Raw genomic sequence first — 20,911 nt, 5'->3', positions numbered from 1 at the left:
GAAGCTTGACCGTTCGTAAAATCTAACTGGACAGCCACCATTTTGCAAACCTATTGATTTTCCTTCAACTATGCTATACATATTCGATTGAGGACTTTTTTCATCCAGGCTCAATGTCTTGAAGGCTATTAAAACAATTTTTATTAGTTATCTTATAAGTTACATCAAAGTAATCACTGAAATTGTTGTATGTTGCTTATGCTAGCATTCCTAGGAATAAGGTGAGCCTGTCGGATTGGTCGTATCCTTGCACATGAACTAGCAGTGTGTAGTGTTGATTTCATATTACAGACTATAAAATTATGTAAAACGCTACAAGAGCATCGAACATCACACTCGGCGTAGAAGGTGATCTACAGGGTGTTAGGTAAATGGGTATATGAGCCGAGACCAGCCCATGTTAACATACTCATATAAATACTATAGTGGTGTCAGAAAGTCTGGGAAAGGTACCATTATTGAGTAATCAGCTGATTCAGTTTTTGTCGCCAAATTGCGTCGTGACACCCCTGAAAATTAATAGTACGACAAACTAGCGTAGATAAAACAAATGACAGAATTCATTATAATTTTCTGCCTAAAAATTTGTCTCTGAGAGGCAAAAACCTTAAGCAATCCCCCAGGAAAATCAGTCCATCTAAAAAGATTTAGCACAAGTCAAATACCCCCTTACCTTATTTGATTCGATTTGGATTTTGGATAAGTAAAAGTAAACAAAGTGGTCAAGAATTAATTTTACTTCATAGACTTACTTATTAAAATAAACTGAATAATCAGGACCGTTCATTGTGGACGTCATTCGGCTGAAATGAATGAACGAACGAATCATTAAACTTGATAACTTTGATTAAGGAAAATGAGACATTGTAGGTAATCATTTAAATTTTATCATCGTAAATCACGATATTGTGTACTAAAAATACCTTAACTAAAAATAAGACACCATTGAAAAAAAACCTTAGGCATTAAAGAAATGTGTCCAACGCACTGTTTAATCTTTGAAGGACAACGAAATGTCTTTTGTTGACGAACAACGGAACCGGCACGTGTAGTGCGAGTGAGACGCAAGACGTATCGCACGGCGGCTTTCACTTGCAAGAAAGAGTCGGAAGATCATCGCGGCGCAGGAGTAGGGATGTGTAAGGAGGTGACATTGAAGGCAAAAAATCGATTAAGATTTTTCACGTGTTCAATAATAAATCGTTGAAGGATTTTTTTTCTACAAATAATCAATTTAGGTGCCATTAATTCATTTCCAATCATTAATGGAGACGACATGTGGTTGGGGTTAAGTTTTCATTTCATGATTGACTAATGAAGGTCGAGGTGCCGTAATTACAATCCAATTGGTCAGTACAGTAGTCTTGCCGATTGTCTATCAATAGCCTATCGAAAGGCCACCCAATCACTCATACTATCGTTAATAAAATATCATATTTTCTAAGAAAAATAACAGCGTTTATCGCAAATTTAGCTAAAACATTTCCAAAAGCATGGCAGATTACGGTTTTCTTAATTTACCAAATAAAACTGTGTTGTTTTTTTTTCAATGTCTTCTATCAATGCAATGGTATCGTTAAACTAATTTAGACCCATCGATAGTATGAGCGATTTCAGGTAGGTAGGATCTATCAATTAATCGATAATTGATTTTAAGACATTCCTATTGATTACTCAGATGGTTTTCAAACAATTTGATATTTTAATCGATTTTTTGTAATATCAATATCGATTACCGATTTTATGGAAAAAATAATGACCCCGCACTAGTTGCACCGCGCCATGCGGCCATGTTTATTTGTTTACATTATTTTGTCAGTAAATAATTTGCGTTCGTTGCGATGTTTTGTTGTTGACGTTCTGGATAATTAGATATTCAAATAGCTAAGTAATACAGTGAAATTATGGTGATGTGTGTTGAGTGGTGTTGGTGCAATAGGACTTTGTGTCTTCTTTAGTGTGATGAACGATTTATTTCCGGGAGACCTTCCGTTCCACGATGCCTTGTAAATGTTTTCGCGGGTGGGTGAATCGACACCACCATACCACCGAAGGGAGACCCGGAGATCCCGTTCTTGAAAATAGGATTTCACTACAAGAACCTACCCGGTCACTTGAAAGCGTGGGAAGGGGTGGGAATTAAGTGAGTGGATGGATGTGATAGATGTGTTGCGATTCGTTTTGTGAATTAGAGTGAAGTGTTACCCCCTGAATACCTTGGATTGCTTGCAGAGTCAATAAAAAGAGGTAAGTGAAGAATTGGTTCAAAAGTAATAATAAAAGTGGGCGGTGCCGACTCGCGTCAAAATTTGTGAATGAAATACCGTTTGACCACGTTTGACCTAGGAGGGAGTTGCGCGATCGTAGGGCTGTCCAAAAATTTTAATAATAATAATTTATTTAGTTTTGTATGGGAAAATATTTTTTATTAAATATTACGATATCCACTTTCTGACACCACTATAGTATTTATATGAGTATGTTAACATGGGCTAGTCTCGGCTCATATACCCATTTACCTAACACCCTGTATATTTGTTAGTTATAATACGATTAAATTACGTAAAATTAGGTACAAGTTCACAGTTAATGAATAATAATTGGTTTAGAAATGCAACACAGAAAAAATATTCTTAAGTTTCGTCAATTAGATTGAGTACAAAATACGAGTATAAATTACTATTTAATACATAGCATGTGCATTGTTGTTCCCGATATTTGGCTTCATTATAAAGTATTCCAACATAAAACACATTTCATTTAAGAGTATTTTTTAACTAAATTTTTACATTCAAACCGTAAATATTGAAAATTTTGTTAACAAAAACATACATAACTGGGTTCCGGAAAAGAAGCTTTCGCTGAACCGTTCGCAATCCTGGTTAACCTTTAATTAAGTCCGGAATTTCGAAGCTCATGTTGATAATAAATAGCGGTTCCAATGAATATTTACTTTTCATCGCAGTAATTTTAATTCGCACGAAACTGAAACACTACGAAATATCCGGAATAAAGCCATTCCGAATGTATGATGGAATTCTCATATATCCTTAATCCCACTTTTCAGCTTTGATCTGCCTGTATTAATGCCAGTATTTCGGAATCCGCAAGCCTGGAGCTTTAATGAAACCATTCTACCAATCCCAACTAATCCCAACTAATATTATAAATGCGAAAGTAACTCTGTCTGTCTGTCTGTCTGTTACGCTTTCCCGCTTAAACCTCGCAACCGATTTTGATGAAATTTGGCATAGAGATAGTTTGAGTCCCGGGAAAGAACATAGGATAGTTTTTATCCCGGTTTTTGAAACAGGGACGCGCGCGATAAAGTTTTTCTGTGACAGACAAAATTCCACGCGGGCGAAGCCGCGGGCGGAAAGCTAGTTCCCGATAAATTCGCCATTCAAAACTGGCGTATTATTGAAATGAGAGGGAAATTATTAAGTTATCATTAATTACGTGGAATTAACTCTGATTTACCGTTAATTGTTGATCAAAAGGTTACTAAAACGTTTTCAATTGAACGAATTATTTGCATGTTAATCACGATATTTACAGATCGAGCTACATGTTTGAGTACTTTAAAGGATAATTAATGGTTTAGTTACTATTTTAACATCGATATTTACAGGCTAATCTTAAGTAAGGTCTATTTTAAGTGCATTATAGAAAAAGCCTAAAGAAATAGAAATCGTCTCAATATCATTGATGAAATTCGATATACTACCTAGAGCTGGAGAGCTTTGGGCGAAAAATAGCCAGTATTGTTTCCCAGAATAGACAGATATAAACTTTAGGCGTATTTGATGACATTGGTGTCGAATAACCTCAACTGGTAATTATTTATAGAGATATAAGGTTTAAGCATAAGTATTCAGCGACATTAGGGTCGAACTAGCGGCCGCCCACGACTTCGTACGCGTGGATCCCGTTCTACCCCCTTAGGGGTGGAGTTTCGTAAAATCCTTTTTTGGCGGATGCCTACATCATAACATCTACCTGCATGCCAAATTTCAGCCCGATCCGTCCAGTGATTTGGGCTGTGCGTTGATAAATCACTATGTCAGTCCGTCAGTTATACTTGTTACTAGCGTTCTTTTAAAAGGCGCACCACTTTTACATAATTATTCTTACTAATGTAAAATTTTTTATGTGCAACATTTGAAAGATGAGGTGTGTCGCAGTACTGTCCAAGTCTTATAAGTACACTGACGTAAATAACTATAAAGTTTTGGAGCGATTGTTTTGAGATAAATTTATCATGACTGATTTAAGGTAAGTGATAGAAGAAGTGAATTCTGTAACAAGTGTATGTATTTAGATGACCTCAAATGCTAGTTATTTATCATTGCAGAATCCCCGCAGACTCCCACGGCTTGAATAGAGGGCGAGGGGAGCCCGCGCCTGCAGGGAAGCGCAGTTGACACTCCAGCCCATTATGCCACAATGAAAGAAACGGAGCCGCGGCCTTCGCGGTCGTGCGAGCTTAACAAACTTCCAGTTAATTGAGTTCCAGTGGATTCTTCTGGGCCGGCCAACAAAAGATCGGAGTTGAATCGACCCCATTCCGTGTGCTTGGATAAAGACTGGAATGCAATGGATATGTACGCACGTCCTATAGCATTGTATTTGTATACTTCCACATAGCTCTAGCTAAACAAACGGGCCGCATTTCAGCTGCAATTGCCAAGTTGCAGTTCAGATGCAGTTTGAATGCAGTTGGCACGGCTGCACATCGACTGCAAGCTAGGCATGGAAATGATTGCTATTTTTCATTCATTTTCATTCTATGAAATGATGATTCTTTTTCATATGATTTCACATGCGAAATTTCACAGGCAATGATTTTTATTAGCAGTGTTTTAATGTAACTCTTTTATATAATGTGAATTATGATGAAGGATTGCTAATTAGCTAAAATATGAAATGTAACAATATCTGTTTCATTTATGTCGCACAACAAAAAACAAACAGTTTCACAGCACATTAAAAACCGCGCGACTAATGAAAATCATTCATTTCATCTGCCTGCTATCTAATGAAATCACACGAATCATGACAAGGAAATCTAAACCTTACACCTTTGAGTTTAAAGTTCATATTTAAAATGACCAGTTTCGTCCGTCATCACATCTCTTGTCCTTTTCTAACACGCACATGATCAAATCATTCCTTCTTACTCGCTCGGTCGCTTCGCAGAGCTGCGCTCACGAACTTCGCTCGAATGAATGAATGAAATTCATGTGATTCGTGATTTCGTTGACTGTGAAATTATAGCAGTCTTTGTGAAGTAAAATAGCAGGTGTGATTAATTAAATTCATTTCATATGATTTTTCACCTGCTATTCATGAAATGTTCCATGCCTACTGCAAGCTAACTGCATGGTCAACGTGCAGAACCAGTGCTGTCGAATAAACATGTTAAGGACTGCAATAGCACTGCATTTGACCTTCCGGGTACTCAATGTTCGAAGAACTTTGATGATGTTAGAAGTATTGCACTTAATTTAACCAACTGCACTGGGGCTGCACGTCGACTAGAATGCAGCCAGTGTAAAATCGCTGAAATGGCGCGGCAACTGATTTAGGAATTGAAGTCAATTTAGCACACGCCATGCAATGTGTGAGAGGCTTTACCTGTGATTTCTTATCTAGATATCATTGAATCCAAAAAGTAAACTTTCCTAATTGATTCGACGGTGGAAGTGAAATTTTTCATAACTTGTTAAACTATTTTATTAAACACATAATAAGTTTGATGTAAACACCTGCCAATAAACACAAACGGTTATCCATTACCAATACCATCGATGCGTGTATTGAACTACCTACCTAAATTAATTTATCGTTAATTGAAGCTATTATAAACAAAACCACATCGGCGAGTGGCCGTCGGTCGCAATTACAGTAGCGTCGAAGCAGCATAATCGACGTTTTGTCGTTGCATTACCGCTAATGGCGCTTCAATCAGGCCCACTAGCTAGACTAAGAGCTAGTGGACGCCAGTCACACGTTATTTTATTTATTTATTCAATAGGAAAACCAACAAGAGCCAATCTTACGTTTTTGAACTTAATCAAAGTGCTTCCTTAGTGAGGAGCCACACGGTGCGGTGCGATGTGCAAGGGAAGTAGCAAGTACTGTTTACACGCAATTAATCACTTAAAATTAAGTTAGTAATTTAGTTACCTACTTATCTACTTAACACGTGTAAATCAGATTATAAAATAACGTTCACTAGCTCTTAGTCTACACTTGCAGTTTGCCGATCAGTTGTCGGGCTCGTTTGACAATGAGACGATCCGTAATTCACGCCGCTCGAGTGCGTGGTTACATTCAAATTGTTATTCGACATTGTCGAATAAAATACAATTTGACAATGTTATGCTCGGAAAACACACGAGGTACAGTCAGCAAATTAAGCTGTATTCTTAATAATTCAGATACAAAGTCAATTCTGTTACAACTGTAGAGGTACTACAGCGTTAAGTTGGAGGTGCTGTATGCGTGTCTGTACATGCCTACTTATTAGTAATTTTTATTAGTAACTAATTGAATTACAAAAACGTAGCATAAAAGCAAGCAAAAAAGTTACGTCTAATGAGGCAGATTTATTTTTATTGATTGTAAAATTGAACGCATTTATTCTAAAGCGAAAGTAAAATTCTTGTGCTAATCGCACGCATATTGGCTCCGAGCGGGTTTCAGTCCGTTTAAGATTGTCGAGATCTAGCTACTTAGGCCCAGAACAGACGGTGAAACGCAACTGCAACGAAACTGCAACTGCTAGTTACTTTTGATTTTGCATCTAAGTTTCTGCCATAGCGTCCGTTGAGAGACCACACATGACGCGACCAGTTTGAAACTTTCAGTTTCAGTTTCATTCATCAGAATCATCACAAAGTTGCAGTTTCGTTGCAGTTGCTTTTATAATCTCAAAAAAGTTCTAGTGGTTAAAAACAAAACACCGTATTTCAGACAGACGACAGCACATTCAACTAAACACTGGCATCTTATGTAGTCCTTATAAATGTATTGTAAAGTAGTGTGACGTATGGATTGTACAATCACCGTCACTAAAAGTGACATCCAAAAATAGATGTTCAACATTGATAATTTAATTTAAAGATTCTAAAGCCTTTTACATAATTTTCAGTCGTATTCATTTAAATAAATCCAAACTAATTGAAAAACAATTTGATTATTTAATTAACTGATGAATATGTTTCATTTACCTGGACAAAAGTAGAGATTTTTGAGAGAGGATTATAGGTGGGTTTATCCATTGCGTAATATGAACTTATTTACTTGAGCCAATAAGTATTATTATAATCAAGGATTTTCCGAGCCCGTGAAATCTTCCATCGTCAATATTTCTTTTATAGGCTTTCGTTAAAATAAAGCATAAATGGTGCTTTATCATAACGTAATATGAACTTATTTACTTGAGCCAATAAGTATTAATCAAGGATTTTCCGACCCCGTGAAATCTTCCATCGTCAACATTTCTTTTATTGGCTTTCGTTAAAATAAAGCACCATTTATAAATAGGCACAAAATTTTCCTAGAATCATGTCTGGGCTAGAAAATGTTGTTTACATTTGGGGAATCAACGAGGCGAATAAATAACATGGATGAGACTTAATGAGATATTTTAAGCCAAGCGGAATATTTGCGAAAAATTAACTGGCGATAATTAAGTATATGAACGACTAAAAATACGTAAAATGAGCTATAACAGTGGAAAATAGTTAATCTAAGATGGCAACTAAATTCCATGTGTGTCAGAAGTAAATACTAAAGGGCGAAAGAAATAGGTACTGAGTGGGCGACAAATATATTTTAAAGTATGTACACATTTTTAAATTCAATTAGCTAGGGTACTTGATTTCGATAACTAAGATGTGTTGCGTATACTTCAGTAACTATTTCTCAGATCGTTGTGGCAATGCGAAAAATCTTGGAGGAGGCCTTTGTCCAGCAGTGCACGTCATTTGGCTGAAACGAACGAACGAACGATGTGGCAATAATGCGCACGCACAACATAATGGAAAGGGAATTTTGTATCACAAAATACAATTGAAAGGGTACTTCTCTATGTTACCTCTTTCCTTGTTCAGTTTTTCATGCCTTCCTTTAAAAATATACCGATCGTGTGCTATGCGCCAAGCACATTTCAAGTTATAAAATGAAGGCTAGTTAAAAAAAGCTTTATATCATACATGTTTCACTCTCATTTGATACACCAATCACATGGTGCACTTTTTCAATGTGAATTGGTATGTAAAATACTAAATACACTTCATAAACTATTGTGAAAGTCCCTAGGATCTTGATAAAGCCGTTGTGGTGATGTGACCACAAATGCCGCAAGCGGGCAATAATTTAAGAAGTCGGGAATATTGAGAAATAATTTAAATAAATTTTAGATAAAAGCTCCTGGAAAAGAGTTAAAAGGTTAAAATATTTGTATGGAATACAGCATTTCTTTAAAAGTAGGTCAAAACAACTTTAATTACCAAATTAGATCAGTTAACTTTGCAAAAGAACTACACGATTATTTATCTGAAATATATAAAAAACTAAATTACGTCTGTCTTTCATTATGAAATCAACAAAATCAAATATTATTAATCAAATCAACTTACCGAAAACAGGAAGAGAGAGATTGTTTTGGGCGTCTTCTGCCACCACTGCTGGTGTTGCCCATTTTGGAAAAAAGAGACTGAAACTATCTTTGAACTAAGTGAATGTACTAAGAAAATTTTCTAAGTGCCTGAAGTTCGTTAAGAAAGCGCGTGAACGCAAAGCTATCGCAGAAGGCGAGAGCACTACTAAAGTCGAGCGCCGTAGGGCGGCGCGTCGCTAGTGCACGCACGGCCGGAGTGACGAATCCTTCGTCCCAGCCAGCCAAGGATCACCCCGTAGTGAGGTGAAAATAAATAAATCGATACACAATCGCGTTCGTCAAAATAGTGTACAGCATTCATATTTTGCACAACATTCTAATCCGAAAAGTATCGAGTCCACCCGAGTCGATAGGATTCGGTGACTCGAGCGTTTTGTTTCGACGGCCAAGCGCTAAATATTCAGGCAAGCTCGTATCACCCGTTCGACGAAATAGAATTTATACAGCCTTAAAGCGGCCGAGAGCTGTCCAATCGCCGAAAACACGTATCAAACCTAGACTAGTGATGTTATATTCGATGTTATACTCTGCCTCTAAGGTTTTAAGTCAAACACATTTTCTGAGAAACACTTTCTTTTCTAACTTGTTATTTTCGCCTTGTCGCTTGTCAAATTGTTTGCCCGTCACTGTCGTATTTCAGAGTGCTTCTTCAGTTAATGCTTTTTTACCTTTCCATCATCAGATACAGTATAAATAAACTACAATTATTGAAGAATTTCTTGATAAGGTTTATTCTATAATTTAAGTATGAATAGCATCATTCGACATCGGATTTGCTGAAACATTTCCCGTACGTACTGCATGAAGTCCAGCTGATTATTTCCGCGGAATTTTGTTTGTCCGAATTAAGCGTATTTTTTGCGAACGCCGATAATGGAATTCGATGGAATATAAAGCAAAAGCGCCGATCCTTTATTGAAATAGTTACCTGTTGTAGCACGTTTTTGATGGAATTTCAGATATTGTTTACCGATTGGCTCGGATTTTGTTTGATTTTAATATCGTTTTCAGAATACAGATGGTTTTAGTTTTGAAGTGCATGCAAGGACCTATTGGTATGGATTAATAAGTTTGCCTACGGCGACATTACTGTTTTCTTTATACATTAATTGGGTTTCAGCTTCCACGAAAAGGGAAAAGGAAATAATATCGTTCACATTTCGTAACTTACAGGAAGTGCGCTGATTGCGTACCTCCCGGACAACATTTCTTTTTTCGCTTCATGACAACGAAAATAATGCTAAAATGTAACCAGCGGGCGAAGCCGCGGGTAAAAGCTAGTATATATTATAGTTGTTGCAATTCACGAAGGCGAGTGAGCTTTACATGTATGGTGGCTCGCTAGTAAGTACTGTTAGTTTTTGAAAAGTTTTGATATACATTACACTATCGTTACGTGCATGTCCAAGTAAAGCTCACTCGCCTTCGTGAGTTGTAAGAACTATAGCTGATTGTCAATTGAAATAGTGTTAGTAATGAATTGGTGTTGATCACATGCATCATCTCATTCCACTTACAATTTTGTCCTTTACACTTTAGATCATGGCAATGTAGGTGTATATTTTCAACCGACTTCAAAAAAAGGAGGAGGTTCTCAATTCGACCCGTATGTTTTTTTTTTTTTTCTATGTTTGTTACGCGATAACTCCGCCAATTATGAACCGATTTGAACAAATCTTTTTTCGGCGTATAGGTAATACCTCAAGGGTGGTCCCATTTAAATTTAATAATAAAAAAAACAACCCCCAAGGGTGGAAAATTGGGGATGAACTTTTTTATACGCAATATCTCCGCCGATTATAAACCAATTTGAACGATTATTTTTTTGTTGAATAGGTATTATCAAAAGGGTGGTTTCATGCGAATTTGAAGAAAATATTTCACCCCCAAGGGTGGAAAATTGGGGATGAACTTTTTTATACGCAATATTTTTAATTTTTAGTTTTTTTTTGTGCTTACGCATTTGAAGTCGGTTTTATTTTTTTAAAAAGTTAATTATGTTTAGCTATAGACTTACGGTCTACACAGGTTACAGTGGTGGTAACTGAGTGAGTGGTGGTAGAATATAAGACAGATGGTGGAACAGTAAAGCTTACCTTGTAGCAGTGTCGAGTGACTGTGGAGTCCCCGGCGCCGCCGCCTCGCCGTCCGGGAGGTCCGGGATGTGAGGGAGCGGCCGGCTCTGCAGCAGCGCCTCTGTTGACAAAAAAATAACACATTAGTAAATAACAAAAAAAAATAACTGAACATTTTTTTTTTTTTTTTTATGTGATAGGAGGCAAACGAGAACGCAGACGGATCACCTGATGGTAAGTGATTACCGTCGCCCATAGACACCCGCAGACCCAGGGGCGTTACAGGTGCGTTGCCGGCCTTTAAGATAAAGATACGCTCTCCTCTTGAAAGCTTGCAGGTCGTATCCGTCCGGAAACACCGCAGACGATTTTCCAGAAACAATTTCGTTTACAGTTTAACTTTCCCCCGGACAATTTGACCTTCACTGGTTGGGTTTTTATTGGCGGTCAAGCTGATCCTGGCTACACAGGAGTTGCAGATATGGGAATGAGAGGTGGGAATAGTGTCGTTATTAGTAATAGCATATTTAATGTAATATTCGTATTATAGGCGACCTCATTGGAGTTTTGAACGATTCTTACAACGTTTACAATTTCAATAGAATGAACAGAGTTTTATGAACTTTTGTTCGAGCAAACAAATATGAATTTTATTTCTTGTTGCATTTCTTAAGCTTCACACTTCAAACGAAGGAATCGTCAGAATTTAAAGTTTTAAAGTGTTTAAAAGGTTTCAACTTGGTTCTATGCAAAGGCGCAGTTTCAAGGTGAGTTGTGAGATTTAACTTCGTGTAGTAAGTTGATAGGTACTTGTAGATACGAGATCTAAGGTTTGGTTGTCGATACTAAAGATTAATTTTGTGAGGTTCGCATCACGAACGAATACATTATGTAAGTAGCCGCTAGGGGCGCTGTACAATATGTCATATATTTAATGTCAATTTTTTACGCAGTCGCTAGCGAGCACACCTAACGTAAACTCATGGTAAGCACACAGAAGAAAATAATATTTCTAACAAATGGATGCATCATTGTTTGTCTACTAAAGGCGTGCATCACCCTACAGCCAATAGGGGCGGAGCAGTAAAGAAATATGTTGCAAAAACGGGATATATTATTCAAACTATTTTCACGCAAAGGAAGTCACGGGCACAGTTAGGCTAGTTGAGCTATAAAAGGTGCTATTTTGTAATAAAAATTTAAATTCTGATGTGATGAGTGTACTTTTCAAGTGAATATGTCTGCGACCGGCGACCGGTGATCGAGTGTTGTGACGCTGACATCCCAATTTCAGAACAAACGAATTGTCCACTTGGAAGCGAGTTGCGACTGCGTCCACCTCGATGGCGACTGCTCATTATACGCCGCTCATCGCTGTGAAGTGGCCGAGTGTCAGGACTTTGATGGAGCGCCGGACGCGCGTCAGTAGCCGAGAACTACAGTGCTTTATTTTTAGATTATCGTATATGTCGTTCCTTTACGAGATCGAATCAGAAATGAGGAGATCCGTAAACGAACTAAAGTCGCTGACAATTGATATAGTCCGACGGATTAGCAAGCTGAAGTGGCAATGGGCAGGGCACATAGTGCGCAGAACTAATGGCCGATGGGGCAGCAAGGTTCTGGAATGGAGGCCGCGTACCGGAAAACGAAGCGTTGGACGTCCACCTACAAGGTGGACCGACGACATCTTAAAAGTAGCAGCAGGAAGGCGCTGGACGCAGCCGCTACTAACCGGGCAACATGGAAAGCATTGGGGGAGGCCTATGTTCAGCAGTGGACGTCCTATGGCTGAGATGATGATGATGATCGTTTATGAAGTGTTTTATCTATATCCGTGACATCTTATGCAGATGCAATAGATGCTATTTTGCAACAAAAATACAATCAATTTATTAAACTAAGTAAGTACGTATTTTTCCATGAACGAAGCAAATTTTCCACGTGAGTCAATTTGGAAACCGCGCGCAGCGGATGAAAATAAATAAATATGGAGAAAAAAGTTTTGTTTTCTACGTAAATCAATTAAGTTACTGATTCTGAGTCGATCCTGAAAATGTGGATACTGATACAAAAATAACCCTGTATAGAATAACTTACCGATATTAATAATATTTCAGGTGTTGTTCAGGTGTATTCACAAACGATGCTTGCTTAAGTGAAGCAGCAAATCGAACGTACAGCGTTGAATAGAGCTCTGTGATTGGTTCGTGTGTGACCCTGTGCGTCCACGCGCACTGTGAGGCCTCATAGTAATGTTTGTGAATACGGGCGTTATAGTTAGTTAATTGTATGCCATCAGATCAGATAAAAAGTAAGTACACTACAATTTGTATTAATGAAATGTTATTACAATGTAGGTAACATTTAATTGATACAAAGAATATCATAGTCGCTTTGCTCGACTGACTAAAGCTGTTGCTATATGTCCATTTACAGTGAACTTATAACAAAACAAAATGTATAAAACTATCAACTAACTATAAGAATCTTTTACCATCTATTGAATGTTTTTAATAATAATCCATTAATCTGTTATTCATAGTTATTAGACATTTTGCATATTTTAATGCTAAATATAACGAGAAAAGGTTTTATTTATAAAAGAAATCGATTGCATAGATAGAGACAAGAACACACGACCTTTCTCTTGTTTGGTTGTAAATGTGTTTAGGATTCAAAGTCGAAATAAAGTCGAAACTTTCTTTGGTTTGAAAATTTTTTAGACTTACAAAAAAATTAATTGCAACTGTCGGGCATCACTCTAAATGCACTCTAAAAATGTTTCGTGTGTCGGAACTTAAACAGATATCACTAACACTACTAATCTGAGTCTACAACCAAAATAACTAATTAAAAAGTTAAATAAAATCGAATCTATACTCAAATGTAATCGATACTAAAATTATAAAGAGGTAAAGTTTGTGTGTTTGTATATTTGTTAAATTGTAAGGGGTAATCTCGGGAACTACTGAACAGATTTTAAAAATTCTTTCACCAATAGAAAGCCACATTATTGCTGAGTGTCATAGGTTATAAAATATAAAAAACGGAAAAATTCCACGCGGGCGAAGCCGCGGGCGGAAAGCTAGTTTTAAAATATACAGGTTCCGAGTATTTTTTATCATAGCTAAGCGAGCGGCGCCGCGGGCATATGCTATACGTTATCGAGAAAGCTACAGTAATAAATGGGAAGCGGCCGCCGACAGGACCTATTAAAAAGTCGCCGGTAAAACTAGCTCTTTCCTACACTGCATCGTGAACATTATGAATTAATTATGTTAATTTTATTTAATTAGTATCAAAGTTTCGAGCGGATGGACGAAAGCAGTGCCGGTATGGCCTGGCGGGCAGACTGCCAACCAGTTTGATGGACCGATGACGTATTCACGAGATCTTTCGCTCGATTTCTGATCGATTGATATTTTCTAATCAAGCAATTTGTTGTTACATAAGTATAGCAAATATGTTTTCCGGCACTTTGTAACGCAAGGATGTGTCTTTAAAACTACCGAGGATATCGTCTGGCATTTCAATTTACTTCCATTGTGTCTCACGACAGTGTTCAAGTATTAATATCTTATAGGTCTTCAAAGGTTGCGAGTTCCATAAACGTCTGCCCTTGAAGAAGACCTAAAAGACAAGATTAGGACGCAGAAAGTGTCCGGTTACTAGAGATGAGACGTATTTACTAGAACAGATCCACACACTAGGTATTTTAAAGTACTAGGCGGCACCTATTCCATTTTTTAAAATACTTGATCCACCTAGTATTTTATAAATTACACGATTTCCGACCCTACCCTGAAAGTAATAGAGGTTATTATTGCGTAATCCGTAGTCGTGTATTACGCGCACCTAGTATTTCTCGCTAAGCTTATGTGCAAACGTAGAGATTCACTCCGTCTCTGTCTGACCAAACAAATTTGAGCGCGACGAAGCAAACGCACACAAACGTAGTCAAACCATATTCATGTAAATAAGAAAAAAGTATGTAAATATTTTTATGAAATTGATATCTTTTAAATACGCCAACTTTTACGTTGACAGTCCAAAGCCTGTTGAAGTATGAAGGGAGGAATTATATTATTATTCAATTTCAAATTGCATTATTCATACTACGGTTGTATCTTTTCAAAGAAAATTGTATTTTAAAGTCATATTACTTGGATTAGTCCGCACTAGTCGCGTCACGTATGCTAAATTACTACGTACTAGGTGGAACAGGTATTTGGATAGAGTATTAATAAATACTTGGAATAGGTGCACCTAGTATCAAATTTACCTAGTATAACCCATCTCTACCGGTTACTAATTGTTTGTTTAGTCTAAACCAATTGTTGATTTGTGTAAATCAAAGCTAACTTCAGAATCTAATACAAAATCAATTTAATTTGATACCAAATTAAGCCGTACTTCTTTTTGCGCGTTTAATAGATAGATATCGCTTTTCCTTAGGGAACGGTGTTCCAGTTACCAGTTCCCGGATAAAAGTACCCATTAACCTAACCTAGATGTCTGTGTCACTTGAAAGATCAATTTGATAGGTTAATGTTAACAAAAAAGAACTGTAACCCGATTATAACTGGCAAATATTGAAATAGATTAGTATCTAGTGCATAGCTTACATTGTTATTTAGTCAAGAATATGTATCTCTTATTGGAAAATAAATATTTATTATTATTATTTATTATGGAAAAATTCACTCCGTTCGACTGCTTCAGCTTGGATAAGTGTAAATTTACTTTTAAAAAAAGTTACCTGGTCGTAATAACGAATGGATTGACACCTTATTCATTAGAATCGGTTGGATAGTTTCGGCGCTACTACACACGAGATTGGTAAAATCATAACCCTACTGTTTAGCTTTTCTGTAGCCGAGAAGACTACAGACTTTTTAATTGATATTTATTGTCTGTGGTTCATAATCTTTTCTTAAAGGTTTTAATCCTTTGTTTGTCACCTGTCATCCGCTTTGCAATGGAGGGAAGTCGAACCTAATTTCGAACTCTTCCTCCTTCTTCTGATTAATTTCGTTGCGGGTCCAATGACAGTTTAACTTTCCCCCGGGACAAACTTGACCTTCATTGGTTGGGTTTTTATGGCGGTCAAGCTGTAGATCCTGGCTACACAGGAGTTGCAATGGTGGGAACGAGAGGTGGGAATAGTCCCGTAGACTACAGACTTTTTATTGGACGATAGTCTAATCCGGCGTGTTGATCAGTATGAACATGTCTGCGGAGACTCTAAACAAGGGTATATCGCATTAAAACCCCCGAAGTTTCAGTCGGCGATAATCATAGTTAGGACGGCTTCCAATTTGTTTCAATTTTTCCAACCCACAGATCACAGAAACTAAAGGGAGATGAGCAATATGCCCAAAAACAGAACACATTGCTCGTGAAAGCAATGATGACAGCAGCGACGTCATAATGTAAACAGCTTACATTGCTTGCGTAGTACTAAAGATTATTCAAACGTTGACTAGGGGAGACTGGGTACGGTTGAAACAATTTTGCTTTTATTGTCTATAATTTTGTTGTTTAATAACCAAGGGACGATTAGGATACGTGAAATTGAAATTTGAAGTTTTAGCTATGATATGGCTATATCATTAAAGTTCCCGGGTTACTATTTTTAGAAATATACGAAATTTAAAAAAAAAGAAATTTTGTTTCAACCGTCCCCATGCCAGGGGCGGTTGAAACAGCGATTGGGGTCTGTTAAAATACATACAAATAATACAATAATTACTAATAAAACGTGTTTTATTTATCATGAATACTACGAATATTAAAATTATGGTACCACATGACGACATTAATCAGTCTAAGTATTTAATATTTCTAAAACATTAATTAGCCTTTAATAAGTAGTAAATATTAAAAAAATAACAGAAATATGATAAAATAAATGATATTTCCAAATCTAATAAACATTAATAATAAAATAATATTAACATTCTGAATAAAGTTAACGAAAATCTTAATTTTTTTTTCAAACCATACTTTTCCGCCGCTTTCCGCAGTGAATCTCCAGCTTTTACCTCCTCTTATGCTTTACCAAGTCAATTTCCTCCCTGGAAATCTTCCTTACCCAAACTCTCGGCATCTACAAAAAATAAACATTAATACATTTTCTGTTTCAACCGTACCCAAAAAAAATGTTTCAACCGTCCCCAACCCCACTTTTGGTAAAATATACTTTATAGTTTCGACACTAATAATCACACATTAAAAATAGTTACTGTCCCTTATTCTACAAGCTTCATTATAATCGCTAACGCACACTCGATACATTCACATAAAAAGAATAGGTAGTATAAGCGTTAATGTCTGAAGAAAAATACTTACTTTGGGTAGTAAAAAACAAAATGGTGTTTTATACACAACGTCAACGCGTTAGGAAGTTATTAGGCACTAAATTCGTGTTCGGACCTGTCTTCCGCTTCTTTTTCCCCTAGGACACCTCACTCCCCGCGGAACCGTTTACGAGATATTTGCTCTGTTTCAACCGTCCTTTGTTTCAACCGTACCCAGTCTCCCCTACTGATACCGCAGTAGATAATGAGCACATATTTTGCTTTCTGTGTGTGAATTTCTAATGCGACACTGAGTTTCGAACTCAGCGCATTAGTTGGCAGCTCTCTATATCTCTATGTGCGTACCCATGCACGATCAAACTGATCAACAGCCGACAAAGTCTGTTGTCTGCGGGGTGCCTTAGTTATTAGTTCAATCAATAAAGCAACTACACCGAGTCCAAACAAATTCGCACGACGCGCAACCTGCTCAAGTGGCCCACAAAGATCGTATTGTATGGTAATTCGCGCGCGCGTGATGTATGGGCACGGTGTCGTCGGAAACTGGCCCACAGCGCAAGAAAATAAGCCACTACATTTGAAATGAAATGAAATTATTTATTTGCAGAATGTGGTACATTAGACGTTACATAATGAAATGGAGCAGAACACATTCGCCATGTGAACCAACATGCAAATGTTTTACACAAGTCAATTTATTATTAATTAAAATTTAAATAACATCTACCTAATTTGCTTACAGTCATGTTTAAACTCATGGGCGATGCTAGCATTTTATTAGTTTAAAAATAAGTCCTGCTTAATATAACGAAAAATTTTATAATATAACAACTATTCGTAGTTAACTCGATACTTGCTAGTTAAGTTAATATCAGTTTTGAAATGAAAGGCTAAAAGTTTAAGTTGTTAAGTTGTAAAGTGTTAAGTTGAAAGGGGGTGCGATTAGTATCATAGCTCATCATGAGTGAATACTATCAACTATCTTCCAATTGGTAGCCTTAACATTCTGGGGTGGGCACTAGCCTATGCTTGGGTGGGCATGCTAGGGAGGAAAGTAAAAGCATGCTAGCCTCACGTTGTAGTGAAACTAACGCCCGTATTCACAAACGATGCTTGCTTAAGTGAAGCAGAAATCGAACGCACAGCGTTGAATAGAGCTTTGTGATTGGTTCGTGTGTCACCCTGTGCATCCACGCGCACTGTGAGACCGCATAGTAATGTTTGTGAATACGTTAGGAAGTGTCGGCAGTGGCGGCGTAGCATGGGTTGGCACCCGGGGCGATATACCACCGTCATAAGTCCATAAATTTAAGTTTTAAGTTGAGTATACATATAGCGGGGGGGCTGAGGCACCCCAGAATGGTTGGTGGGCCCATCAGTATTTTTGGATTCGAAGATGAAAGATGTTAGTACGAATGAGCTATATCAGTGTTTTTCAACCTTTTTCATGACACGACCCCCCTAGTATGAAAACATTTTTGGCGACCCCCCGACGGTTCGCGTTTTTTTTTTTTCATGCAAAGATATTTGTAGGGACCGAATACTTCAATCCATACAACATTTGCATAATTAGATTTCGGATTAATCTGTCTTTATAAGAAGGAGGTAGTTTTTACGACCTCTTGCGACCCCCCTATAGAGGCTTCGCGACCCCCCAGGGGATCGCGACCCACAGGTTGAAAAACACTGAGCTATATGATACCAATTGCACCCGGCTACCAAGTGTCGGTATCTGTGTGTTGGCTGTTCTGTCCGCGCGTCGGCCGCCACATATGGGCGCGTGGCGTGAGTCAGCGCCACGGGGGACGACAGGCTATATCGGGACGCCAGATATTTGGACACCGATTGTGTAATACAAGGAAAACTTACAGTGGCCGGTGTCCCATAGGAACATGAGAACATTTTTATATTAATTATTTTTTATTTATTGGCTTTCTGTAATAATCAATCATGATGAAATATGATTTAGGATAGAAGATAAGATAAGCTAGAGTCTAGCGTAACGTATCCTAGACGACGAATTAGAAATGCTTGCCCAGAATATTAGGCCCCTACCTAATTAAAATAATGTAGGTTTTAACAAAGGAATCAAGGGTAAGATAAGATGGACCCCCATCTTCTATCCCGGTGGGTACATTTTGCTGGTTTTAATCGTATCTATTTATTTATTTTTATGACTCTGGAAATAGAGATCAATTTTCATAATGAGCTCGAATTATGTAAAAGGTGAAATAAAGCCGACTTTTAGTTGGCCGATAGTTGGGCCCGATTCTAATTTGTATGTAGAATCGGCCGATACCGAATCAATGTAATTTGCGCACTTTCATACATCTCCATACTGATGGATGAACAGCCCGACCCAATTATGGGCCAACTAAAAGTCGGTGGTCTGCACCTAGGCTAAAAGGTGAAGTTAAAGGGGTGAACAGCAAAGATTCAAGCGAGCATTTTGTATCAACACGTCACAACTCAGTGTTGCAGCAAGCCGCTAAGTAGATTACGGGCGGGAGAGCTCTACAAACACCACATTCGTATTTCCATTGCTAACAGTCATAGTAGGAATATTTTGAATTTGTATTGTTTATTTTTAGTTTATTACTTTAGTTGTGCTTGGTGCTTGCTTATTTAGTGTCCTAGTTCTGTGTTGAATATCACACTAATCACACTTACATTATAAAACCGAATGTTTGTTACTTCTTCACGTCTCAACGACTGGAGCGATTTTCGTCTGACACCCTGGATTAACACATAGGCTACGTTTTACCGTGGATAACACTGCATGTTCGTTGAAGTCCAGGAATGGTTTTTATGGCGAGAAAAATTCGAATAATTTCCGAGAAAACCCTAAAAACGGGCCTTTTTTTCATGCGGGCGAAGCCGCGGGCAAAAAGCTAGTGGTATAATTGTGATTTTGCACATTTACTTGCAAAATAATTGACAGGGCCACATTGTTATAAGTTTACTAGTAGGACTATAATGAAATGCAAAAAGGTATCAGTATGTTATTGCCTCGGTTTATGTATCGAGCGAAATCACGGAACGGATTTTTATTTAACTATTTTAAAAAAACCACATCCCGATTCTACCATGCAGTCTGACCCTACAGCTAGATACAATCCAATATAAATGAGAGGTCTCAGATTCTTGGTCGTTTGGACACAGGCTGAAAACGATTTTCACGCGTGCCGGTGCCGGTAAAACGAGAACAAGATACATATTATACGACTCTTCTAATACATTTTTGAAGAAAAACAGCTCCTAATATAACTACAAGATTGGTAGATTGATTGACGTAGTTTTGATACTCTATAATAATTTGTAACTAAGAAAATATCGCGCCACAAAAGCCTTTGACATACATCGAAGAGACGTAATTTCAACTTTATAAGCAGCGACAAATAAAATTTAAATCTCAGAAGCGTCCACATGACGTGCGTTGCGCGAATAATGAATAACTAACGAGTTTGATCTTGAAACTGAAGTGTAAACATGTGCACTCCAGGTAACACGTTGCTGGATCAGTGAGCAATTAGCATATTAATATTATTAGTGAATAGGTAGGACTAGGGTTGCCAGGTGTCCGGCTTTACCGGACATGTTTGGATTTTTACGGTCTTGTCCGGACAAATATTGTCTCGTCCGGCCTGTCCGGCTTTTTTGCCCGGCTTTTAGGGTAAAATGGCCGGCTTTTGTGTTTTTGGACCTGGCAACCCTAGGTACGGTACAACCATGCGGGCAGGTGAGGATTGGGGGGTGATATGAACACGGCAGGCAATGACAGGCCGTGTTGCAAAGGGCACCTTTAGATAGCCGATATGCGAGCC

At 37.7% G+C, this 20,911-nt stretch overlaps 1 protein-coding gene across 1 annotated transcript in view; it reads right to left on the bottom strand.

Moving 5' to 3' along the window:
* LOC135086463 (tyrosine-protein kinase Abl) overlaps positions 1-20,911 on the bottom strand; it is a 129,425-nt gene that overhangs the window by 65,097 nt on the left and 43,417 nt on the right. Inside the window, exon 2 of the mRNA XM_063981188.1 lies at positions 10,786-10,885. Coding sequence (XP_063837258.1) covers positions 10,786-10,885 — 100 coding nt within the window. The remainder of the gene's footprint in view (positions 1-10,785; positions 10,886-20,911) is intronic.

The sequence above is a fragment of the Ostrinia nubilalis genome, chromosome Z (assembly GCF_963855985.1).
Source record: "Ostrinia nubilalis chromosome Z, ilOstNubi1.1, whole genome shotgun sequence".
In the NCBI taxonomy this organism is placed as follows: Eukaryota; Metazoa; Arthropoda; class Insecta; order Lepidoptera; family Crambidae; genus Ostrinia; species Ostrinia nubilalis.
Note: the sequence above shows the minus strand (reverse complement) of the source record. Positions and strands in the feature narration are given on the sequence as shown.